The sequence below is a fragment of the Caloenas nicobarica genome, chromosome 1 (assembly GCF_036013445.1).
Source record: "Caloenas nicobarica isolate bCalNic1 chromosome 1, bCalNic1.hap1, whole genome shotgun sequence".
NCBI classification, from domain to species: Eukaryota; Metazoa; Chordata; class Aves; order Columbiformes; family Columbidae; genus Caloenas; species Caloenas nicobarica.
Genome location: NC_088245.1, coordinates 92,578,977 through 92,605,736, shown reverse-complemented (window position 1 = coordinate 92,605,736; position 26,760 = coordinate 92,578,977). Strand labels below are relative to the sequence as shown.

The following is a 26,760-nucleotide window of genomic DNA, read 5'->3' as shown; positions in this document are numbered from 1 at the left end:
TGTCCTTAGTTTTCATTACTCAGTGCCTGAAACTCAAATATTTATCTATATGATAGCACTCCTGCCTTTACCTTCGCACCCCTTTCCTGGCTAGATTTCAGAGGCCGGTTTCAGCTGTGTGGGCAGCCATCGATGTTATAGAAACTACTGTTAATTAAACCAGCTTGCTGTTTCCACAGGCGGTGCTCTTACTAAAGGACTCGGCAAATGCTGATGGACAAGCGAGCTTTTGAGAGAGAGCGAGGGTGTGTGGTGGCTTTGTTTTGCTGGGCCGCGGTGGCTGCAGCAGGAGGTGACTAACAAAGCAAGATGCCCTTTCTAACAGGAGTTTGCGGGTCCCTGCAGTTCTGCTCAGGTGAAGCGGTCAGAAGAGGAACCGCCCTCATTTTGGCAGCCTCGGGCTTTTAGTGCTACTAAAGCAGTTATGGTTGGTGAACCGGGGTCCGGCGGTTCTCCTGGTCACACAGAGAATGGGCTATCTGAAAATGTGTGTAAGACGTTTGTGTGTGATAACTCTCACCTTTCAATTTTTCTTCGCAGTAGCAGCAGGTTAAGCTAAAGCTGATCTCCAGTCTGGTTTAGAGGAGGCTGTTGAGCAGCTGAATAGCAATTGCAAAGCCTGGGAAAGCCCGGACCAGGCAGGAGTTAAGGACAGGTGCAAAGCCATTAGCAGAGGTCTGAGAGCGGTGGTGCGGATGGCAGCAGCACCTCCAGCAGGCTCTGGGATGAGGATCAGTTTTATAAATTGATTAACCCAGGGCCCAGTTGCTGCCTAATCCTGCTTTATCTCTGGGAGAGGCAGAGGAGACCAGAGGACAGGAGAGCCTCCCACGGTTAAAAAAGAAAAAAAACAAAAAACAAAAAACAAAAAAAGAAACAAAATTTTAAAAAAAAAACCCACTACAAAAAACCAAACCAACAAACAAAAAAAAACACCAACCCAAAACAAGCCAAAACCAGCCAACCAACAAAAAAAAAAAAAAAACAACCTACAACGAAACGAAACCCCAAAAAACCTCAGACCCACCCCCGCACCTCCTGGGAGCGACCGGAGGTCGTCGCCGCTGCCGCCCCTCGGCCGCCAGGGGGCGCCCCGGCCCCGCCGCCCTGCCCCGCTCCGCTCCCGCCATGCGGCTGCCGCCGCCGCCGCCGCTGCTGCTGCGGGCGCCTCCACCCCGCCCCGGGGCCGCCCTCCTGTCGCACCGAGCGGCGGCCCGGGCCTTGCAGCCGGTGAGGCGCTGCGGGGGGGGAGGAGGAGGGAGTGGGCGAGCGGCGCGGCTCGGCCTTGGCAGCCGGAAGCGGGGCGGGACGGGCGGTCGGTCCCTTCCTGCGCGTCCCGGGCCGGGAGGCCTTCCGCGGGCCGTGCGGGAAGCGGCGCCTCCGCCGCCGGGCCCCGCCTCAGCCTGCGGGCAGGGCCGGGCAGCGCGGAGAGGCGCCTCCGTTTGCTGAGAGCGCAGCTTCTGAATTAGAAGTGGCGACTCGGGCGGTTCGGGGTGTTTTTGTCGCTGCTGGGGGCGTTTGTAGCGGCGGGAAGAGCCCCGGTGCGGTCCTGTGGCCGGTGCTGGGCTCTGCCCCGCAAGGGTTTGTGTCCCTGGGTAGCCCCGCCTGTGTCGTCCCTTCGGGGAACAAACGCGCGTGTACATTTTGTACTACAGCTCCTCGTACGTGGCTTTGCGTTCCGTGCCGGGGCTGCTCTGCCGGGCAGCGCGTTCCGCGGGTGCGGGAGCCGGTTAAAGACAGAAAAGTGGGACCTTCGTATGCACTGTGGTGGTTAATAAATTAAGAGCCCACAGAAGTAGCTCGGAGCTTAGCGGGTCCTTCAGGTTCTACTTTCTGTCAAGTGCTTCGTGGAATCATTTTGGTTGGAAGAGACCCTCAGGATCATCGAGTCCAACCATAACCCAACTCTGGCACTAAACCATGTCCCTAAGAACCTCATCTGTATGCCTCTTAAACACCTCCAGGGATGGTGACTCCACCACTTCCCTGGGCAGCCTGTTCCAGTTTCTGTTCGGGGAGCACAGGTGTGCAGCGGGGAGGAGAAGCTGGAGGAAGCACAATGCGGTGTGGGGAGGGAAATCCAGCAAATACTAGTGTTTCCCTTCGGAGTTTTCCTCCTGAATAGCACAAGTTTGCTTAGAAACCAAAAGTTCTTCCCCTCCCCGCCCAATACCCCGCTCAAATACCAAATTTGCATAGCTTTAAAAACCAAAAAAAGTGTAGCTTTTCTTCCCCCCCCCCCCCCCCCCCCTTACTCTTGGAATAAATTAGTTATTGCGGTGCCTTGCAGCTCAACTTCAGCTGACTTCTGTAATGATTTAAATTAATTTATGTCAGTTAAGCACATGGATACATCTTGGCAAAAGTGATCATAGTGCATGATCATAATCATGCCTTGCTTATTTTGTTCCTGGAACCACCGTACTATTAGCGTAGATGATACAGAGGAGGATATTATCAACAAACTTTGAATGACTTCTTGACAGGTAGGGAAGAAGAGAGTACACTAGCTTAACTCGTTTGTTCTCTGAAATTCCTGTTACATCTTGGTCACATGCATGACGTGACCTTGATATTTGAGCATCCTAATATCGCTGATGCTAGGTTGATTTAAATTTATAAAGCGTTCTTTTAATAATTCTAGTGAGAACTAGGGAGGGTTTCATTTGTTTGTTTTTACTGCTTTTCTTTTTTTCTTCTTTTTCTGAAGCTGGAAAATAAAACAAAAGGGAAACTTCAAAAGAAGATTTGTCAGGTTGTTCTGGATCATTTTGAGAAGCAGTACATGGTGGAACTTGGAGATACATGGACAAGTGTCAGGTGTGTTGTTTTGAGAAGATGGGGGAGGGCGGGGAGAGGATTTTTTTTTTTTAAGTACGTCATAGAATAACTCTCAAAATAGCCATGGACTTTAACAACTGCTTTAGTTTATTTTCAGTTTAGCACTGTTATAAAGTGTGAAATAATAGAGGACTCAAACTTGGAATTTTTTTGTTTTTTCTTTGACATGGTTCTTCTGACATGATGAAGTTTCTGTTCTCCTGTATGCACATGCACTGCAAGGAGCCTGCCGTCTTATGTGTTTGTTGACTGTTTTGTAAAAAGGTGGTCCAAAAAGCATCCCTTTACACTTAACAGCAGCTGCTCTTAGGCTGTTGTTTTCCTACAGCTTTACTTTATCTTGAAAGACTGGGACAAATATATTAGGAGAGAAGTACATCCCCTGATTTCTTTCATTAGAAGAAACTGAATGTTAATGACATGTACAGAAAAGGATATGACTTAATTTGGGTCTTGATCACACAGCCACTAAAGAACTGGGTGTGGTATTGAGAGAACATCTTCCCTTCCCTGCTAACTGCTGGTTGTCACTCACAGGAAATCCAGCAGAAGAGCCCTTCAGGAGAAGTTCCCTGTTCAGCCTATATACTTTTCAACAGGAATTTGAAAAAAAAGCGGTTGACTTTGACCTGAAGTGCGTGAGGAGTGCTCTCATGATCAGTGCCACATTACTTTGAAGTGAAAGGCATGTTAGGTGGTCAGAGTCTTAGAAATTATGTGATTCCTTTGAGTGCCCTCTTTAGTTTAGCCTGTTTAGCCTGTAAAAAGTAGTTTAAAATAAGTGTTTCCATGGTTAAAAATATTCTTGAGGAGTATTTTTTATGGCTAAATGAAAAAATACTGATAGAAACTCAAATAGAAAATGGAGGAAATCCATGTAAGAAAGGTCTGAAAAAGTGAACTGAAATATGAACAAACACATTCCTACGGTATAAGCACTGCTTTTTGCCTGCCTTCAAGGAATAGCTAATCAGTTTAAGTTTTTCTGGCCCAATGTTTGCAGAACATAAAAGGAAATTTAGAAAAGAACGTGTGTAAAAGCTGCATTTTACAGCAGAGAAACCATTGCAAAGCCAATGTGATTCTTTTTGTTGTGACATGTACAACTAATATTACAGTTTTTCTTTGTCCCTAAGAAACTACTTTATAGTCAGAAAGAACATTATACTTCATAATTTATAACTTTTACAGTTATTTGTTAAAGAATTAGGGAAAATAGAGAGTATCTTGTTTCAGAAGTTGTTAGTGTTTTAAATGCAATAATTACAGAAAATGGTGTCTTGATTTTGTACTAAAATTATTTTCCTGCATACTTTTCTTAATCATATCTAACCAAAATTATTCCTTTTTGATTGTGCCAGATTGATCCAATGGTGAGATTGTTACCCTCATGTAAGAAAGGGCTTCCTATGCTATGGAAAGCTCGTTTTATTTGCCAAGTTATTGAATAGCTTTTCCGTCTTTTTTTTTTTTATCTAGAAATGTGCTCACATACCCATTGTGCTGGCAGTACGCCATCCTGATGAACAAGTTCAGCCCGTCCGCTGAACTGGAGAGCAGCTTGCGTGAGAAGGGGTGTCATCCTGCCTTTCAGGGACCGTTGCCCTACCTTCCGGCATCACTGAAGTGCTACGTGAGGAGGACACCTGGGAGATTCCCTGCACAAAAACACCAGGCCGGTAAACTGAAAGAGTATTACCTGCTGAATGCTGCTTCGCTGTTGCCAGTGCTGGCATTAGAAGTAAAAGATGGGGAAGATGTTTTGGATCTCTGTGCTGCACCAGGGGGTAAATCGGTGGCTCTGCTGCAGTGCGCCTACCCAGGTACTGTATTGAGGTGCGAGTAGAAGCTGATCCCTGGCTCTGTGCCTGGGCTGTTTCAGTTGTGCCTGTTTTCTGTACAAGATTTGGATTGGGGCAAAAAACCCAACAATTCATATTCCAAGTAGTTCCATGCTGTTTAGTAATATTTTTATGAAGTCTCTTTACCTAAAAGAGGTTGCAAAATGCAGTAGTTATTTAAATACTGCAGACAGACAAAAGTGGAGTAGCTCTATGTTTTTCTTCCTCCACTGGTTCCCTTACTGTTACTTCTCAAGAAGTTACTTAGAATCATGGAGATCTGTTGGCACAGGGAGGTGAGTAATCTGCAATCTTAGAATACTTGCACTGTTGGGTTTTTTTTTCCCTCTGCTACCTCTCCGGTCAGTGCTGTGCAAAGAGTATAAGTGAGTTTAAGTGTACCGATGTAAAGCAGAGCATAACAAATTAAATGTGCAAGATCTAGGCAGAGGGAGAAAGCTTATGATGAGGAATTTGTCTATATAAGGATTTAATAAGCTCTGTATCTTAATCCACCTAGATATTGCAGAAAGACACTAAGATAATCACTGTGTTTAGAAGGCAACAGCAAGTAGCAGCTCAGTTCTTCCAGGCCAGGGAGTTAAAGCAAGCTGTGATTGCTGTTTCTAAGTTTATATGTTAGTTTGGGTAGTAATTGTGTCAAACTCTTCACAGCACTTTACCTTGTTACTGATGAGGCCATTGCTATAATCACCTGCACCTGGTGATTACAGCTGGTTCTCCCTCCCTCTTGTAGAGGAATGAGGTGATGCCACTGAGGTAAATTAAATGTGGATTGCCCTTTCAAAAGGTTGAAAAAAAAAAACCAACAACTTTAGTCCCATGGCTGCCTCTGAAGATACCAGATTGTTGCTGAGAACATAAGATGTAAAGTAGCATTCGCTGAGATATATTAAGAATCAACTAAGATGTACCATATTGTGTGTGGCAAACAGGGTGTAGGACAACCTGTGGATACATGAAAATAGTAATTTTATTAAATTAGAAAACAGGACTAAGATAAAAAAAATCACGCTGGTGTTTCTGGTCTGGGTTGCAAGCAAGAGCAGTGTTTCTTCTGAAGGGGTAACTATTCTGGCTACATTGTTGAAAGTGCGTACAACCAAAAGGCTTTTCTGAAAACACTTGTAGCTCAAATTTCGAATAAATCATAGCATCATAAAATCATTTTGGTTGGAAGAAACCCTTAAGATCACCAAGTCCGAATATTAACCTGATTCTGCCAAGTCCACCACTAAACCATGTCCCTAAGCACCACATCTATATGTCTTTTAAACACCTCCAGGGATGGTGATTCAACCACTTCCCTAGGCAGCCTGTTCCAGTGCCTGACAACCCTTTCTTTGAGGAAATTTTTCATAATATCCATCTGAACCTTCCCTGGCACAACTTGAGGCCATTTCCTCTCGTTCTACCACTTGTTACTTTGCGGAAGAGACCAATACCCTCCATGCTATAACCCCCTTTCAGGTAGTTGTAGAGAGCGATAAGGTCTCCCCTCAGCCTCCTTTTCTCCAGGCTAAACAGCTCCAATTCCCTCAGCCTCTCCTCATCAGACTTGTGCTTCAGACCCCTCACCAGCTTCATCGCCCTTCTCTGAACTCTGGAATAAGGGATTGGACTGCTCAACTTAGGATACACAAAACTGATATTTTATTTATTTAAAAGGCAATTGATTAATTAACAAGGGGTACGTACTTCATTTAGACAATGTCTCAAGGAGCCCAGAAAGGCACTCACTTAGCACTGGTCTTCAGATGTGGGTCATGTTTAAGGTTTGTTTTACTGTGAAAGTCTACTGTTACAGTAAGTATTTGCTAGTAAATATTTATAGATTGCTCTGTAGGAGCACATTGCTGAATTTTTATAAACCTGAGTAAATTTCAATGTTTTATAGAATGTGCAATGATACGAGTATATAAGGTGTAAACTCTATGGCAATCTTGGCAAAACAGTAGAACTTCTGAAATCAGTGTAACTCCTTATATTTGTAAAACAACAAAATAGAAAAAGCATAAAGACTTATTTTAGAGTGTTTACTTCATTTTTTTAATTTTCTAAGGTCAGTTTCACTGTAATGAATATGATGAATTGAGGTCAAGATGGTTGAAACAGACAATAGAATCCTTCATCCCAGATCCTTTGAGAAATTTAATAACAGTCTCTAAACTGGATGGTAGACAGATTGGAGATCTTAAGTCTGAATCATATGACAAGGTAACATTATTACTTATTAGCAAATGATATTTCTGCATTGTGCTTCTTCTGATGTTGCCGTCTTTTTAACTTTTTTTTTTTTTCTGGCCTCCACCAAAATATCTGACCTGTCAAGGGGAGCTAGGGTCATGTACAAGATTTGCAGAACCTCAGGAATCTCTTTATGAAGCCTGTTGTGCTTTTGTTCTTGTGTTAGTGAGAGCTGTTCAGGTAGAGGGTACTTTTGGAGCAGTAATTTCTTATCTTCTCCCTTCCCCTCATAACTCCATAAAAACTTGAAAAATAGCAATTAGATCATTTCTGCCTCTAAAGGGGAAAATAGGAAGGATGTTCTAAGTGTTTGCAAAAGTAAGTTGAGTAGATTTTTGGCATACAGTGTTCAGAAAGCTAGTATCTTTATTGTGAAGTTTCTTATTGGCTTTTATTTGTTATGTAGGTACTGGTTGATGCTCCTTGTTCAAATGACAGAAGTTGGCTATTCTCTTCTGATATTCAACAAGCTACGCTCAGACTAATACAAAGGAAAGAGTTATCTTGTCTACAGTTCCAGCTGCTAAGGTGAGAAGTGCAAGGCTATTAAAGGAGCTTTTCATAATTAAGAAAAATTACATAAGGGCAAGATTTTCCATGTTTAGTAACCAAAATCAGGTTTCACCATGTGAAAATGTGATGAATATGTTGTTGCAATTGCTGTTTAAAGAGTTAGTCTAGGTTAATGTAAATATGTAAATTTTTGTTGGGTAATATAAGCAGTGAGGCCTGGGTCTTCTACTACTGTACTGCTGTACAGTCCTGTTAACTCAGTTACGTTTGTCCGTTTTCAGATGACTCACAACAGTCTGGTACCATATCAGAATATTTTCAGTGGACACAGCTAAAGTGGTTTCTTCAGCTGAAGGAAAACCACACATATAATTTGTAGTAGGCTTTGTTGTTTGTTTGTTTATTTTTAACTGTGAAAATATTATATAAACCTGTCAAGCTGGGCATTCTTTCCCAAACTCCTTTTGCTGCTGCTGTTGTCATTCTTTGACAGAATTATCCCTTACAGTTCTTTATTACAGTCTTTTTGATAATTGAGGACTGGTTACCAACCGTCACTTAGGTTATTAGTTAATGCTGCTTCAGAGTTTGTTTTCTGGGTTGTTTATATGAAGAGGTTGAGTCTACTATTGCACATTCCTACATGTTGCTTGAATTTAATACCCATTTGATTATTTGTAGCACAGAAAGACTACTGATCATAATTGACAGGAGAAAAAAATTAAGAATGTGGGGTTTAGTGGGGCAGTGAGGATGGTTTGTTTGTTTTTCAAGAACATCCACCCAATAATCCAAATCAAGGTTGGAACGTATTACACTTTTCAATGATACCAGCCACAGGCTATCATTTGTGAAGCATTTCAAACTCTAGAAGTTTTTCACAAGGGCGGAGGGGGGGAAGTGACTTCCCAATAGTACCTTCTAGACTTGAGGTTTTTTTGCAAAGTGGCGGTTAGGCTTGAAGTCCATCTGTCAAAGCAAATTGAGGGAAAAATAACCTATTATAAAAAAAAAACAGAAGAAAGTTTTATGGCAAGTTCCCATTGCAACAGTTCAAGATATTTTTGCATGACTTCCAGTTGAAAAAGGCCCAGCAGAAGCCTATGATTTATAACGGAAATATGAGTATCTTATTGCAGTAATGCATCATGTCACCCATTTCCTTTGAAGAAATCAATCACATTTAAAATGCTGACCTGTTTCAGTTTTCCCTTTTCAATATTTGACATATAAAATCCAATTTGTGAACCTCTACCAAAAGAAAGTATATATCATGCAGAGAAATTTTGAGAATTCGCATAAATCACTCCAGATTGTAATCTTGAAGTGACGAACTCATGACAGCAGGAACCTTGGTTTTTTGTTGTTGGTTTTTTTTTTAAGAAGATGTTCCTGTCAGCCCAAATCAGATTTAATTGAATTATTCCTAAATCAAGAAGACAATATTGCTTCTGTCAAAAGTATTCTTTACTATAGTAGCAGCAATAGGAATTAGATTTGTAAGGACAAAATACTTTTGATACGTAAGTTGCAGTAAAAGGATGGTAATTTCAATTTCATTGCTCAACATAGGTCTGAGTAGTTCTGTAGATTAACCAATCTATTTTTATGTGCACTGTAAATCTTTTTTGTCTTTTAAAAGATTTTGGAGCATATGAAATAAATGGTTAGGTTGCAGATTTAGAGATTACAAGCTTTATCAGGTAAAACATTTGACATATACTTAGTAGATTATATAGCTGTCTACTGTATTTTTATTGTTCCTTTTATCTGATCACTTTAAAATGAACTTCCAATACTAATGGCATCTCATGTCCTGTGTGAAAGGGAAAAAGGAAAGGATAAAATGAGACCAGGAAAGGTGAAATGATTCACGCAAGTACATTAGGAGTTTGGTGAAACTAAAATTGTGGAATGTTACCCTATTCAAGCCTTCATTTCATGGCTAGGTTGCATAATTATAAAGAAAAAATTGACCTGGAATCCCATCTCTGATACTTCCAGTACTATTCAGGGAGGCTGAACCTCCATTAATCCAGCTGTACTGTATTTTTTGTGATTCAGCTCATGCAAAGCTTATCTGTTCAGGTTACCTGGTGCCTTGTGCTCGTGGGTGTTTCTCACCTCGGTTCCTGTGTGTGTAAAACAAAAACAAGTATAAAGCTGTATCCAAGCAATTTTGTTGAGAATAGTGTCTAAGTGGTGTAGTGACCTGCTGCAATATGTAAACACACCCAAGTCTATGGGGCCAGACAGGATATATCCGAAGGTTCTGAGGGAGCTGGTGGAGGTGATCACCCAGCCACTTTTCATCCTTTATCATCAGCCCTGGCTAAACAGGGAGGTCCCAGTTGACTGGAAGTCGGCAAATATGACACTCATCTATAAGAAGGGCTGGAAGGAGGATCCAGGAAATTACAGGCCTGTCAGTCTGACCTCAGTGCCAGGGAAGGTCATGGAGCAGGTGATCTTGAGTAATATCACACAGCACACACAAGACAATGAAGCAATCAGGTCCAGTCAACATGGGTTTATGAAAGGCAGGTCCTGCTTGACCAACCTGATCTCCTTCTATGACAAGGTGACCTGCTTAGTAGATGAGGGGAAAGGCTGCAGATGTTGTGTACTTAGACTTCAGTAAAGCCTTTGACACCGTATCCCACAGCATTCTCCTGGAGAAGCTGGCAGCTCATGGCCTGAATGGGTCTACCCTGCGATGGATAAAGAACTGGTGGGAGGGCTGGGCCCAGGCAGCGCTACAGGCTCGGGGAAGAGTGGCTGGAAAGCTGCCTGGCAGAAAAGGATCTGGGGGTGTTGATTGACAACCAGCTGAATATGAGCCAGCAGTGTGCCCAGCTGGCCAAAAAGGCCAACAGCATCCTGGCTTGTATCAGGAATAGTGGGGCCAGCAGGACCAGGGAAGTGATTGTCCCCCTGTACTCAGTGCTTGTGAGGCCCCACCTTGAATACTATGCTCAGTTTTGGGCCCCTCGCTACAGGAAAGACATTGAGGTGCTGGAGAGATTCAGAGAAGGGTGACAAGGTTGGTGAGGGACCTGGAGCTCAAGACTTATGAGACTTATGAGTGGCTGAGGGAACTGGGGTTGCTCAGTCTGGAGCCACAGAGGCTGAGGGGAGACCTTGTCACTCTCTACAACTACCTGAAAAGAGGTTGTAGCATGGAGGGTGTTGGTCTCTTCTCCCAAGTAGCAAGTGATAGAACAAGAGGAAATGGCCTCAAGTTGTGCCAGGGAAGGTTCAGATTGGATGTTAGGAGAATTTTCTTCACAGAAAGGGTTGTCAGGCACTGGAACAGGCTGCCCAGGGAAGTGGTTGAGTCACCATTCCTGGAGGTGTTAAAAAGACATGTAGATGTGGCACTTAGGAACATGGTTTAGTGGTGGACTTGGCAGTGTTAGATTAATGGTTGGACTCGGTGATCTTAAAGGTCTTTTCCAACCTAAGCAATTCTAAGTATCATGTGGTTTGAAGAAGAAGCTTAAAGTATAAGGACCAAGCATTATTTCAGTTTAGGAGTAGTGTTAAGTTTAAGGATAACATACAAATGAAAATAATGAAATGCAAAGGGGAGTTCAGTTTTCATTTCTATCAAGTGACAGCCCAAAATTTGGGATTCCCTTTTATTAATTAAGGAAATACTTCACTTTAAACCTTGTAATCTGTTTTTCTGGGTTTGGTCACCTTGCACTTTGTTGTTGTTTGTTGGGTTTTTTTAGTGTTTTGGTGTTTGTTGTTGTTTTCGCAGATAACTTGGAGGGGAAGCTGGGAACATCAGAGAGGAAATGAAAGAAGGAAAAGTATTTTTTTGCAATACAGTGTAATTTAGAGGCTTCAGAGAATTAAGATCTGCAAGAAGTGTTGAAACTTGATACAATGATCTTCCCACTCCAGCCTGAATAGAATCTGAAATGTAAATAATGGCATAAATTCTGAACAGCAAATTTTATAAGCAGTGAGGGCACCACTGATTTGAAGGAAATTGAAATTGTAATGATTGTTAATACCAAAACCAAAGCATCCCTGCTGAGTGCTATAATCCAAGAACACACTGCAAATCTTGTTATTATTTGGAGTGTTCATGCAGAAAACAAATTGCAGCGTAAGGAAAGAATGTTCATTTCCTGATACTGTATGCTAGCACAAAATGCAGTAGTTCCTATAAGTGAATTTACCAGTGTTATCAATTCTCAGATAGAAATTAAATTTTGGGTTAAGCTAGAGTGCATAAGAACTTAGTGGTGAAACACGGATGTTGTAATTATTCCTACACCAGTTACTGCAGCTGAAAGAAACTGTGTTAGGGTTCAGGTGGAAATAAATCCAACAGGATACGTTTAGAAAACACAGCAAAGGCATTCAGACTACTGTAACTCTTCTATACACAACCTCTCTCAGTAATTAAACAACTCTTAATTGGTGTTTAATAGAGTTCTGGTCCACAGGAGCTCAGGCTAACTTTGAAGGATACATATTGGCTGACTTTCCTTTTTTACCTCTTTTTCTCCCTAGTAGTTAGCTACAAGGGAGATCGCTTTGAATACCTAACACATGCACACACAAAGAGATTTGGGGGAGTTTGGGATGCATGGGAAGTTTGAATTGTGCATTGGATTAGTGGTGGCAAAATAATCCATACAAAATGCTCGTTTTCCTAGTTGAGCTCTTTCAAGTTGTATGTATTCTCATTTTTCAAAGCTCAGGATGAAGCATTAAATTTGGAAGGAGAAATACAGGAAACTCTTTACTCCTCATAGTTAACAAAATATTTAAATCCCTGGTTTGCTTATAAATATAATGATTTTTAAGGAACTATGTCTAGTTCTGTATAACATACGTATCTTCTCTTTCAAACACTATGCAAGTGGAGTGCAATACTGAGAGAAAATGAATGTTTCCTCTGTTTAAAGAACGTTTTCCCTTTGGATATCAATCATAACATGGTATTTGAAATTGCCAATCTTTTTCAATTAAAGGTTACCAGAAGTTTGGTTTGGTTTTATTTTTTTTTTTCTCTTTCTCACTGAATAGTTTGGGAGGTAGGAGAGTTATGCACATGCTCTTACTTGGAAGGAGAAATGAAAACCACTCAAATATTCTGAACTTATTTTTCCTAATTAAAGGGTACTTAAACCATTAGTTAATGTCATATGTAAGTAACCAGCTGTTGTGTAAGCGTCTTCATAAAGCTTTTAATTGGTGTTTGTCTTGCTGCTTCAGTCCCAGGCTTCACTGGAGCAGAGACTGCTGATTGTGCAGCCACTTCGTGTGGTGGTTTACCAGGCTGCACATGTGGGAATTAAAGTGAGATTGACATTTTTCCTGAAGTCATCAGGTAGAATTGGCAACCTAGGTCTCTAAAGGCTAATCTAAATGCCACAGGACCAGCTTTACTTTCTCCAGTCCAGACCTTTGAAAATATATCTTAGAATAAATGATAAAAATTCTGCTGAAAATATAGGACATAAATATAACAAACCTTAGGTTACAGGCAGCTCTGCTTTCTCTGGCATGTGAAAATTAATGATGTGGTTTCATAGAATACATATAGTCATAAATGTATTTGTTGAAAAAGTCTTTTTCACATAGAGTGTAGTAAATACTGTGATTTACTAGAAAAATCCTGGTATTCCTCCTACCGCATTCAGCGTCACCTCTGTGTTTTCAGTGAAATGCACAGTTTTCTACATGTAGCTAGAAGAGGAATTCTGTGCTCTTAATTACAGAATCACAGAATCACAGAATGTTAGGGATTGGAAGGGACCTCAAAAGATCATCTAGTCCAATCCCCCTGCCAGAGCAGGAAAACTTAGGTGAGGTTACACAGGAAGGCGTCCAGGCGGGTTTTGAATGTCTCCAGAGAAGGAGAATCCACAACCCCCCTGGGCAGCCTGTTCCAGTGTTCTGTCACCCTCACTGAGAAGAAGTTTCTTCTCACATTTAAGTGGAACCTCTTGTGTTCCAGCTTGAACCCATTACCCCTTGTCTTACTGTTGGTTGTCACCGAGAAGAGCCTAGCTCCATCCTCGTGACACCCACCCTTTATATATTTATAAACATTAATGAGGTCACCCCTCAGTCTCCTCTTCTCCAAGCTAAAGAGACCCAGCTCCCTCAGCCTTTCCTCATAAGGGAGATGCTCCACTCCCTTAATCATCTTTGTGGCCCTGCGCTGGACTCTCTCCAGAAGTTCCCTGTCCTTCTTGAACTGAGGGGCCCAGAACTGGACACAATATTCCAGATGAGGTCTCACCAGGGCAGAGTAGAGGGGAAGGAGAACCTCCCTGGACCTACTAACCACCCCCCTTCTAATACACCCCAGGATGCCATTGGCCTTCTTGGCCACAAGGGCACAGTGCTGGCTCATGGTCATCCTGCTGTCCACCAGGACCCCCAGGTCTCTTTCCCCTACACTGCTCTCTAATAGGTCATTCCCCAACCTGTACTGGAACCTGGGGTTGTTCCTGCCCAGATGCAAGACTCTACATTTCCCCTTGTTATATTTCATTAAATTTTTCCCCGCCCAACTCTCTAGCCTGTCCAGATCTCGCTGGATGGCAGCACAGCCTTCTGGCGTGTCAGCCACTCCTCCCAGCTTGGTGTCATCAGCAAACTTGCTGATGGTACACTCAATTCCCTCATCCAAGTCATTGATGAATATATTGAACAGTATTGGTCCCAGAACTGACCCTTGAGGCACTCCACTAGATACAGGCCTCCAACCAGACTCCGCCCCATTGATCACAACTCTCTGGCTTCTCTCCTTCAGCCAGTTTGCAGTCCACCTCACTACCCGATCATCCAGTCCACACTTCCTCAGTTTTGCCGTGAGGATGCTGTGGGAGACGGTGTCAAATGCTTTGCTGAAGTCAAGGTAGACCACATCCACTGCTCTGCCATCGTCAATCCACCTTGTTACGTCTTCATAAAAGGCTATGAGGTTGGTCAAACACGACTTCCCCTTGGTGAAGCCATGCTGACTGTCCCTGATGACCCTCTTATCCTTGATATGTCTTAAGATGGCACCAAGGATAAGGTGTTCCATCACTTTCCCAGGGATGGAGGTGAGGCTGACCGGTCTATAGTTGCCTGGGTCCTCCTTCTTGCCCTTTTTGAAGACCGGAGTGACATTTGCTTTCCTCCAGTCCTCAGGCACCTCTCCCGTTTCCCAAGACTTGGCAAAGATGATGGAGAGCGGTCCAGCAATGACTTCAGCCAGCTCCCTCAGCACCCGCGGGTGCATCCCATCTGGACCCATGGATTTATGGATGTCCAGATTGCTTAATTGCTCCCTAACCCAGTCCTCATCAACTGAGGCAGACTCCTCCATTGGGGGGGTTTTTGTTGTTTTAAAGTCAAAAATGGGTTTTTTTTGTAAATACACTATCATATGTTTAGCATATGGTACCACTGTACCATTTCTGCTTTGGTTAAGACAAAAGCCTTTATTGCATGTAATAATGAAGTAAAAAAAGAAGATACTCATAATTAGCTATTTGTGTCCTATCCAGGCAAAGTGATTCAGTTTCGTTTGTGATTTGCTACTGATGAAAAAAGTCTCAGCCTTTAATTTCGTTGCAAAGACAGTGTCTTGAACCCTTAAAAAAAATTACCACCATAAAAGTTGCTTGAGTTTTAGTGTCAGGCATTGAAAGGATGGCAAAGCTGAATGTCACGGGGGAAGGAGAAGCACAAGTGTCCCTCCAGAAATGCGGCAGCTGTCTTGTGCCACAGATTTCTGTTCCAGTGTGGGCTGGGTTCCTGTGCAGGAGCTCCCTGGGTGAAGTCTGGGGATGTTCTGGAGTGACCTGAGGGAATTCTGAACCTTGGCACCAGAGGAGGAGGGGTGAGCTGAGGAAGGAAGTGAAGTAGATGCCATTTTCTCTGTAAAAGGGAAAGAAGGCACATAGGAAAGTGGAGAAAGTCACACTGAGGATTGCTTCATCACATTGTTCTTCAGCTCTTACCCTGGAATTTTTCCCTTTGCTCCTGTGTAGCAGACCATTTAATCTACTCATTATCCATAATTGTCCAGTCAATTAGCTCCACTAGGAATTTTGTAGAATTGCAGCTGCTGGACCAACAAGTCTTCTGTGGGTGACACCTTCTTTAACCACTTTGCATCTTGGAAAAGCTGAATAGTTTATATAGACTGCTGGCCCCAGGCTCCAAACTGGCTGTGCTGTTCAGAGTGTTCTACTGGGCAAACCAAGTTCCCTCTCTCTGCATCCTTTCCCCTCTGGATGAAAGTGGTTAGATAGCTGCTGACTGAACAGGGAGACCTTATTTTTTGTTCTAATTTTTTATGCTTAAATGTGGCGTGTTTGTGCTGTGCCATTCCCTGAAACACTGTTGGTTATATTTCTGGAGGTATGAGTTGTTTTACTGAGTTTTTTAGGCTCATGGTTGGTTTGGATTTCTTCACAAAGAGTGAGTGCCGTGGCCATTGTTGTGACTCCATTTTGTTTTCCATCGGAGATGTTAAAATAAGTAGTGTCTGATTTTAAGTACTGCCTGGTTGCTTAAGCCTTTGTCAGTGCCCTGTGATTAACTTACAGATCAAGTCCTTCATGGTATGTAGCAAAACAAAGTTTATCGAATTAATAAATAAATGCACAAGTAAACAAAGAAGCTATCCAGCAGCCAGATAGCTGGTTTGGGATCACAGATTTAAATTCAGACTCAAATTTTGCTTTAATTTCAACTTCAGTCCTTTCTGTGTATATGTGTCCTTCATAAGCTGTAATGAAAAATGCTAACTCTAAAGCTGTGTGACAGAGTCTGTCACACAAAGGGCTTCAAAGGTCTTTTGTTCTCCCTTCCGTAGCTGAGAAGGTTCTGCTTGGGCTATATATGTTTTTCTTCTTGCAAATAAGGAGTTTAAGTTGGGAGGAGAGTTGGACCTCTGAGAATGTATAAGGTAAGAAGGTAGTTCTGGGATGACTAGAATGACAGAAGGGTTGAAGGTTTGTCACAGCAGGAGACGTGGGCTACCTCTGGCTGTTGGAGGCTGGCCAGCTAGAAACAGCCTTGCCGCTGGCGGTACTGGGTGTGCTGAAACGCGGCAGGTGAGCGCGCGAGGCAGCTGCAACGTTGAGGGGGGAAGAAAAATTCTTGAGCCCTCCGTTGACACTTGTGGCACTTAAGTCTGAAAGTGGGAAATAAACCAACCTGCTACCATCACAAGGGCACTGCAGTTCTGGTGTTGTGAAGGATATCACAGAGTCCTGTGTTAAGAGGATGGGTATTTCAGAAGTCACCATGCGTTAAGACGAGAAAGCTTGATAACGTTAAACTGAAGATTAAGTCTTTGCTTTAGAAGAATTTAAAGTTGTTTGCTATAGAAATGCTATTTATCAGAATTTTCGGAACAGATTGTGGCTAGAGCAGAACAGGTTGGAGTTTTGGAGTTTGTGGTGTTTTTTGGGTTTTTTTGGTGGGGTTTGTTGTTGTTATCTTTGTTGGTTTGTTTGTTTTTGTGGCTGTGTCTATGTTAATTAATAGTTCAATTTAATGCTGAAAAAAAGCAGCTCACTTCATGTTTCTCCTGTTGCTACCATGATTAATCTGAACTGCAATGTCTCTCTAGTGTAGCAATGCTTACTCAGAGAAAAGCAGAGGCGGTACATGCCTCGGGTACAGAAAGAATACTTGAACTAGTGTCCCTGTCTCCTGTGCGCCTCTGTCACAACCCATCACAAAGTATTAAAAAAATTGGTATTTTGACAGAGGAGCAATTTCCTTATCATTTTGACTTGGTTTGGAGAAAAAAACAGAGCAAAACCCTTAACATGCAGGCCATATTACCATAATGTGTCTGGACTCTTGTAAGAGGAAGAAGGAAATGTGTGATATCTTTCATCAATGAAAAGAATAGGATTGAGGATAAAAGCAAATGCATCTTGAGATGCTTTGTTTCTGGTATAGCTTATAAAAGAGTTGGCAGTATTTATTCTGGTCAGATATTATCTTGCATATTGAGCAGAAATACATCCCATTTGCCAAAAGATGGCACTATTGAAGTGTTATATTATTTTAAAATGGCCCTAAAATATATGTCGTCTTTTTACTTTAATACTGAAAATGGTCAGATGATTAACAGAATTAATACTGACTCTTCCGATGGCATGCAACATAAACCCAAGCAGATGAGGAGTAGGCTGGATATGCAGGTGCTAACTATGCTATGAAATTATTGTCTGCCTGTTTTTAAAAGGATGTTTGAAACACCCAGACTTTTAGAATAAACAAAATGTCAGCCTATCATGTTTAATTTTCTGTAAGTGTGAAAAATCCCCTTTTTGGGTTCTTGCTAACCATTTTGTAGTTGCATGTAAGAGTTTTTTTGGTTTGAGAGTCGTCATGTGGCTCTTGAGTGGTCTTTTATTCCCTGAGATATTAAATAATAATACTGCTCTTTTTTTCCAGTGTATTGTTAGCGTCTTCTCCATTGCTAGATTTAAAGTAAATCTTGAGAAACAAACTCAATAAAACTGCTTCAAAATCATAGATTTCTTTAAAAAAATCTTATCTAGTACTCCTGTAATACGTGGGATTAGGATAGATTAACACATCTTCTGTACTTCTGATTTCCTTAGTACAATATGTGCCATTGAACCTGCATCCAAAGACACACCCTGCAAAAATTTAAAATATTGCTAATACTTCTCAAAACCAAACCAAAACAAAATCCACCATACCTCATTTGAATGAGGAGGGGAGCTATCTGCAGGTGTTAAATTGGTTTAGAGTACTTCCTGCATGGTCTGGACATCAAACACTCTTTTGTTTGGATTTTGGATGTGTCTTGTGCTTATGGACTGGAAAGATTTGTGTGGATTCGATGACTATAAAGTGATAATATCAGTAGTTTAAAGCAAGTGTGGAGAAGCATCAGGCAAGTTTCTACAGAATGATGTGCCAGTGAATCCTGCTCTATCCTGCAGTTTTCCAACTGTCGTAATTCCAAGCTATTGGTGATTTGAAAATATCATTAAAATTTTGGACTGTTTGATATCACTGAAGTCTCCTAAATTGTTATATGCTCACATGTACTGAAGTTGTGTTCAGAACTCCAGAAAAGAGCTGTTTTCTTTTCTTTCTTTAGTTTACCGTGTACATTGTCTTGTAACAATGTGCAGTAGTGCTGGCAATTGTATAATGAATTACCTCTTTTGCAAACTATTTTATATCATCCCCTGGAAGAACAAACCTTGGAGATCTTATGTACAGGTCTTACATGGTAAACAGAGCATGTTAATGGATTGTCACGCTTTTCAACAATTTTAGTCTTTTCTGCTAGGCCTTGACTATCTTATGGCACTAAACCAATAACCTCACCCTTCTGCAGTGGTGTACCATGATAGCATGCAACATAAAAGTTGAGTTAGACATGTCAGCTGCCAGCAGTGGTGCTGCTTCTTTAGGGTCTTGATTGCAAGTACTAAGGGGTTGTCATATTACTAAGCCAAAAATGGTTATAGGGAAACGTGAACAAGTCATGAGGCTCCAGGATGTGCTTTTAATGTGTATTCTTATGTTTCTCCATATGAAGCTTGAAACTTTGCAGTATTAGTGCCTGTTGCATGTAAAATTCATTGTGGTAAATGTATTTACCTGAATTTAAAGTTATAGCCAGATCTATATTTAAACTGAAAGTTTTATTTCTTTAAGAAACATGAAGATCATCTGTCCCACTAAGAGAAAAATAACTGCAGATTGGTTACCTTTAAGTAATGTATTTTGGTGTTGAACAATGTATTATAATAAGAGGAAGGTGAAAAAATATTTTAGGGTCTTCTGCCCTAGCATCCTTTTTATGCATTCTAGATTTGGAGCCCCTTTTTGAGAGTTACAAAGTACCTTATAACAGGCACCAAATTCCTTAAGCTAAGAGTCAACCTTTAAGTAAGGATTTGGGGGATAATCAACATACCTAACGTAAGAGGAATCTTGCATTCTTAGATGGTGGAGTCATAGTAGCAGTGATGGGTTCTGCTAGATGTCGATCAGTTATGCTCCAGCTCTGACCCATCCCTTGCATAAGCTTGTTTCCCTCCACTGATTGTAGAGGAAGACTAGTTTCTTAAATTTATTTGGACAGATTCTCTTATGGATGAATTCTCTGTTGTGCTGATGACGAGGGGACCAGACTTCCTAAATCTGCTTAGCCCAGCACAGTATCACCCTGTGACTTTGAGCGTAGCACTTCTTCACTTTGAATTTTGCAGCTCAGTGCAAGTTCATCAAAAGCCAAGCACGGCTTAATCAGGGGTTTGGCTGTGGGTTGACTTTGAACACAGCCACTGAAACAACTGTTGCTGAACTTGACAAGATGGATAGATACATTGATTAACCTTGCAGCATAAAGTGATCCTCCTCAGATATTTTAATTCATGACTTAGCTTCAGAATAAAGATAACTGCACTGAGCAGCCTAACCTTTCTGGGTCACGGGCCAGTGAAGATTCCCAAGCTAAGGAGGCTTAGAGTTAGGGGGGTTTTGGTGTGAGATTTTCAGGATTTTGTTCAGAAGCCTGTGTTACTTTTTCATCTGATGAATCGCTGTCCCAATGACTCAGTTGTAGGAGCAGGTGCCTTTGAAGGTGTTGACTTGAATGGTTGTTACTTTATATATGGTAAGAAAAGGATGCTTAGCAAGTGTCCAGGCGTTTAACCATGTCAGCTGTAGCAATGTCTGCATTTCTGGTATTTACCTTTTCCACTTTTACATGGTAAAAATATTTTCTCACTTGTTTAAATGTTCACGTAGGACCCATCTTATAGGTAGGAAAGCAGTTGCCGTTGGCTGCTTCTATGAGTAAAGTCATCAGGTGTGCTAAAAGTACATCTTGATTGTCATGCAAAAAACACTTTCACATTTCCAAGCCAGCTAGCTTCCCTCTCATGGCTCAGCACTCCTGTATGCACAGAAAAGATGTAGCTGGAGCGAGAAATTCTATGAAAATGAGTAAAGTAGATGGTTTTTTATAGTACTTTGAAGATCAGCTCAACTTTGAGAGCCCATTTAGACTTCTGCCCTGTTCTGAGTTCTAATGTGAAAGCTAGAAAGCAAGCAACTAATACACAGGGTAAAAGCGTTTTTATGTTTTCCGGAGCTGGTAGGAGGCCAAGGAGACAGGATCAGTGTGCTGTTCTCTTGCTGGCTTGTTCATGAGAACGGAAGGTCGTACATTCCTGTTCTGCTTTATGATAGTTGCCTTCCATACATCTGGGCACACTGCGGTTGCTCAGACAGGCCAGAGGGCAGCAGCATAAGCCCTGCCCTTTCACAGGGACAGCTGCAGCCACAGCAGGATGGCTGCAAGCGAGGAAGGTGGCTGGGGAGACAGTGGAGACAGCTTAAGGCCTCAGGTCCAGTACTGGTGCCTTTGTAGCCTGCTGAGGAGTAGATGTGTCTTGGAATGCCGAGGGGAAGGAGGATGAATATCTGGAGCTGGGCAATTCAAACGCATGCTGGTAACTGCAGAATTTGAGAAAACAGGATTTGGAAGGGATGTTAGGATGGCACCTGCTCCTGTTTTACTGTCTCAAGGTGGCATTGTAAGTGTCGTCCCATATCAACATGTGCCTAAGACGGTCTTAAACGTTTTTGCAGACTCTAAAAAGCTACTCAGGTCTGAGATAAATGTACAGTTTTGTGATAGCTTTAGCTAATTTTGGAAATATCCCAGAATGAGCCCACTAGGCCCAGTTAAAGTATTCAAACAATGTAAGTTCTCTAACCTGTTTTTTACCAATAACAGGCTGACCTTGAACTGCTCACTCACTTAGACTAAATGTGCTAGCCATCTGCTTACTCTCCATCTTTTTACTGAAGACTGATACAGCAAAGGTATTAAACACTGATTTTTTCTTTGAGCATCATCTGTTGACAGAGCTCTGTTCTCTTATGCTAACTAAAATTGGAGCAGTATAGACTCCAGTAAAATACATATTTAGCTTGCCGATTAATGTAACCAAGACTCATAGAAGAAATGAGCAAAATATTATGTACATTCCCCAGAGAAGGAAGACTGGGTGTAATACAAAGGAGTTTTCACCTGGGAAGGGGAACAGAGTTGTATCATCTCTGTCTGAAACAGTCATTTGTCATGGTGTTTCCTTATTATTTCAGACAGGACTTTCAGAGTAGCTTTGATCTTTGATCTGCTTTGATCCTGCTTGTGATGAGGCTTTTCTTCATTGATTTTTCTTTTCCTGAAAAGGCCCAATTCTGTTGAAAGGACTTGTCTTTTTCCCCTTGTATTTTCTTCTTTCCTTTCTCAACTGTTTTTGTTCAGAAATCACCCTTAGCAAGTCCTCAGCTTGTTTCTGGTGGAATTGCCATTTCAGTGGCATCACATATTTTTACCTGGGCTTGGAATAAGGCTTGCTGCATTGGGGGACTGCTCACCTAATTTAGTTTGAGGATATGGTTTGGGGGGTTTTTTGTTTGTTTTTTTGTTTGGTTGGTTTTTTCTTCCTTATGATTCTTCCCTGTAGATTTTTGGGGGAGGCTCAATAGAGTAGTGTCAGTAATTTCTACCAGTCTAAGACTACTCAGTGTCTTTCCGCACAGCATGACTGTGTGTGTCATTGTGCTCCATGAGTCCATGCTTCCAGGATCTGCTCTGCCCTCGTGCACCAGCCCAATTCCCAGTGACCCACTTGCAGTCCCCTAGGTGCCTGCCTTGTTGTCTCTCTGATAGTCACAAGCTGAGTAACAGCATTCACCTGCTCAGATTCTCTTGTTTTCAAACAAAATAAATTTTGTGTAGGGAGCGGTTCTATTTTGATGTGGTATTTGCTTCAGCCAATACTATCTCTTCTTCAGAAGCAGTGAGGTGATCTGCTTGAATACAAGGTTACAACTCAGTCTTTGAGCCATTATGTCCTTGAAGGCTCCAAAGCTTATGATTAAAAGGGATTACCTTAATAGAGCATTTTAATAGCAAATGAACTTTTAGTGTAGCTTTATCTTTTAGTTACGTGGTGGCACCAGGTTTGAAGAATGCTGTTCTGTGGTGCAAGGTTTGGGGGTTTTCTCCATAGTACTTTAATTGGCAGTTAGTGAATGTGGATTGTGTATCTCATTTCTATACTTTCACAGGTTATATTTTATCTGTCTGGAAAAAAACCTTGCAGATCTGCTTTAATGGAAAGTAAACAGTCTGTTAAACTCTGTTTCAGTGGGGAAGTAAAAAAGAGCCTCTTCTGTTCGTCCACTAGCAGTCATGAAGCTTTCAGGAGACGTGAAATCTTAAGCCACTATTTTGCCTGTGTTTAGTAAAAATTTGTCAGCAGGTTAATAGGTGAAGGGCACATTAACAGACAAGATGATCCATTAAGAAGTCATATTTCCTTCGGAAATCAGTAGCTCAGTGAAACCCCTGAGTCCTCTTACCTGCTAAATAAGTTGCAGAATTTGCAGAAATGTTTTAAAGTTACAGCCCAGTTATTAGTTCAGGCTGTTACTGCAACTGTACATTCTGATATTTTTTCATGCAAGCAGCTAGCTGAGTATGATATCTAACTAGCACTTTTGATGTGGTGTAACCCATTTTGTATGCGCAGTTGCAGCATTTTCACAGTTGTGCCACGCATATAAATGCTTGAAGTATATTTTGCAACTCTGAATGGATGCTGCTTTCTACTTGTCAGTGTTGTACAAAAAAATAGCTTTAGTTAACTAGGAATATATTAAGAAATGAGAAAGCAAAATGTGTGCCAGCTAGTTTCCTGAGCTGTCAATTATATACTGTTAAGATGGTTTCATTATGTTATTTTTTCTCATATATATTTATACCTATTTATAACTCTAGATTTATAAGTCTTGCATGATCCCCGTTCCCCTCTGTATGTCACAGCTTATGTTGATTTTTTTTTTTTTTTTGTTAATTGCAGGTCTGCTATTAAAGCATTGCGTCCTGGTGGATCTCTGGTCTATTCTACATGCACACTCTCAAAGGCAGAAAACAGCGATGTAATAAATCTCATTCTGCACTCCTGCAGTAATGTTATGCCTGTAGAAATAAGTGAAATGGCCAAAGCCCTTTCTCAGGAATTCACTTTTCTCACTGGTACACAGCAGCATGAACTTCTGGTTCTCCCAGAGAAAGGGAGAGCATGGGGTCCAATGTATGTAGCTAAATTAAAGAAAATTTAGTCCACCTGCTGCCTGTTAGTTTTTTATAAGAGATATGTGATAAATTAATATTTATTTCTAATGTAGTATGTGTATATGAACAAGTGCAAGGCAACTGAATTTAGAGCATTGCAGTTTTGTATCAGCTGCTGCCTAATAAAAAGGAAGCTGACATTTAGTGTAGCTTAAAATACTGGATGTGCCTTTTGATGCAGACTTGTGGGCCTGTGTGAAGTTCTTATGAAGTCAAAGGAGCTTTGTATCATTTTCAAGGTGATGCTCTTAAATGGATTTGCATCCTAGATAGAGGCATAATGCGGCAAGGTTTTTTGCACTGGTTTTTGTTTTTACTTTTTAATTACTAAATTGGTTTTAATGCAGTATATTGTAAAATAAATGGTTTCAATGGTCTGAAGTCATGGAAATCCTGCATTCTTTCTCAGACACATTAGAAATCTGTTTTCCTGTAAAAACTGATTTGTATGCGGAGTCTGTCATCTTAAGCACTGGCTATTTCAGGCACTGGCAAAGCAGGTTTCCTATTTGCTAAGTTGTTTACTGGTTAAAAGCCGTCTTTTGTTTACAGTTGCAAAGGTCAGCAGCTATATCGACACCAGCTTTTTTTTTTAATATATTTTTGAACTTACAAAAATACAAATTGAAAGAGTAAATTACGATGAAACGTCCTTAAAACAGTAGATTTAGATGTGTTTAGCTTTGGTACTCAGTTTGTGGCATAATGCAGTATATCCAGCAGTCTCTAGAGCACATATTTGAAACAGAAGCAGAATGATTAATAACCACAATAACAGCACAGTATTCAGAGAGTTTTGTTACATTATTACACTCATGACAAGCAAAGCAGACAATCTGGAGAAGTGGCTTATCCACAGAGTTAAAAAATGTTACGTGAATTCATGGTGTCTGATCTGTGGTGCATAAGGAAAGAGTCCCAGTGAGAACATCTACTGATGTTGTTTATAGGTGTCCTCATTTCTGCTATACAATGCTATAGATAAATATATAGACATATGTGCATATGTTCATGCATATGCACATATAAACTTCTGATCTGTCAGTGCTTGAAGTGTGCCTATGAGTGGATCATGTAACAGTGTATTTATTAGGCTGAATGTTTATCTTGAAGTAGAATGAAGCCTTTTCATCCCTCTCCAAGCAAAGAGGAGTACTTTCTCTGATTGAAGCTTACAATAGTTGTTTTTAAGGAGTGGTGTTTTAAAGAACAGATTTTTTTCTGGTAGGTGAGTTGCTTATGTGGAAATGTGTGTGTGAGACTGTCTGTGTTTATATATTTCCTATACTTTGTGTGTACTACATCTCTGCGTATACATGTAACTATAAGGTTTTTACAATCACAGACAATTTGTTAGTGCGGATCTGTTTGGGACTTTTTTTCTGAATACAAAAGAATATCAATTTGTGAATACTGGAAAAGAACACCGAATAGGTGATTCTGCACCTTGTTAACAAAGGCAGGAATAAACTTCATTGCCTGAGGTCTTCTGTAGGGAGCTCTGTGTTACAATGCTGGAGATGCAGTAGTTCTGCGTTAAGTTCTCCAGTGATTCTGTTGCTGCGAGCTCAGAAATACTTGTTACAACTGTGACTGAACTGCCTTTTGTCTCTGAAAAGTTCAGTTGACTTTCCAGTGCCTCTATTCTCTGCTCACCTTGTTACACTGATGAGCCTCAATTCTGCGTTCACAGCAGTTCTCTGTCCGCACACCCATGGTCACGGAGCACTCAACATTTGTCCCCACTCTGAGCGTGTGGCTGCTGGGAAGGTCCTGTCCGCAGAATCTAGAGAAGTGAGAGGGCAGCGTGCAGAAGCACAGTACCTGAACTGAAGAAAATCTCAGTTGCCTAAAAGCAGATGCTGATCTTGAGCAGCAGCTTTGGTTCTTCAGGCTTCTGTGACTACGAGGAGGATGGGTTGGGCATTTTGCCCTCATGCTGCTGCACCGTTTGCTGAAGGAAATAAATGTATAAGGTACTCTGCCCCTTTGGTGCATGATCTTCCATGGTTATCCTTTCCCCTGCTTTGTGATGAAAAATGTTTGAGGTGCCCCTGTGGTATTAAATTGTCAGCACTGTCTCTGAAAACTTAAAAGGATAGAAAGCGTACGCAACTTGAGGCACAGAAGTTACTAATGTATGCAGATGATATTGTGTTACTATGAAAAGACCTAACAGCATCTGTCCCAGAAACATTAAATGTAATATCCAGATTTGGAGTCATCTCAGGCTACTGGATGAAATAACAATACCTTTGTCAAAACGCTTTCCATCAGTTTTATTTGCCCTGTGGAAATTGAAATGGAAAGCCAACAATGTAACTTACTCAGGAATGGAATTGAAATACGTGGTTAAACTGAATGGTTGAGGAGAATGCGGGCTAGGTGATCAGAGAAAGAACAAAGGCAACTTGGAAAACTGAACTTCGCTCAGTCTCAGTGTATGGGCATGTCCCTGTGAACTGCATTACATTAGACCTAAACTATGCAGCAGGGCCTCCTGATAAGTAAAAGCTGCACCAAGTTCTGCATAACCCTTTGCTGATCTCCTGGAATTTGTTTTCAACTAGTCTGAAGATACATCAAAAAGGGAGGAAAAAAATTGGGCAGATTAATAAGTGATATTTATTTTGCTTTGGTGAAGGTGAGCGCTCGTCCAGATCACTGCAGAGTTTTTTTTGTTCTGATCGGTTCTGGCTGATGGCAGGGATTTGATAAGCACATGGGGAGGGAGAGGGAGTGGGGAGGGGGAAAGCACAAGGGGCGGGAGGCATGCCCGTAGAGGTAAGGGGCAAGGTTTGCAGGTGTGGGGAAGCAGCTTCCACCCAAGGGTACTTACTGAAAAAGTTTTTTGTCCGTTCAGGTACCTCTTGGGTGTTTCTGATGTCCCAAGATGACTTCTGCTCACCTTCAGGACAAGGCTGCAACATTTTCCCTTTTTACACCTTTTTTTCCAGGGAGTTTTTATTGAATTCTTTACCATGTCCTGCCTCCTCTGATGGAAATGGGGCAGCGAACAAGGCAGCCTTGCTATCTTAGAGGGAATTGCAGCCCCTGGGAATAGGCAGATGAGCAAGATGAGGGCAAGAAAATGACCAT

General features: G+C 41.5%; 1 protein-coding gene across 1 annotated transcript; it reads left to right on the top strand.

Moving 5' to 3' along the window:
• Window positions 1-1,128: 1,128 nt before the first annotated feature.
• On the top strand, window positions 1,129-25,812 carry NSUN3 (NOP2/Sun RNA methyltransferase 3). The gene is made up of 6 exons (XM_065647818.1): window positions 1,129-1,230; window positions 2,711-2,820; window positions 4,321-4,664; window positions 6,766-6,920; window positions 7,357-7,478; window positions 23,387-25,812. The coding sequence occupies exons 1-6, from the start codon at window positions 1,129-1,131 to the stop codon at window positions 23,646-23,648; spliced, it is 1,095 nt and encodes a 364-aa protein (XP_065503890.1). The 3' UTR covers window positions 23,649-25,812.
• The last annotated feature ends 948 nt before the right edge of the window (window positions 25,813-26,760 follow it).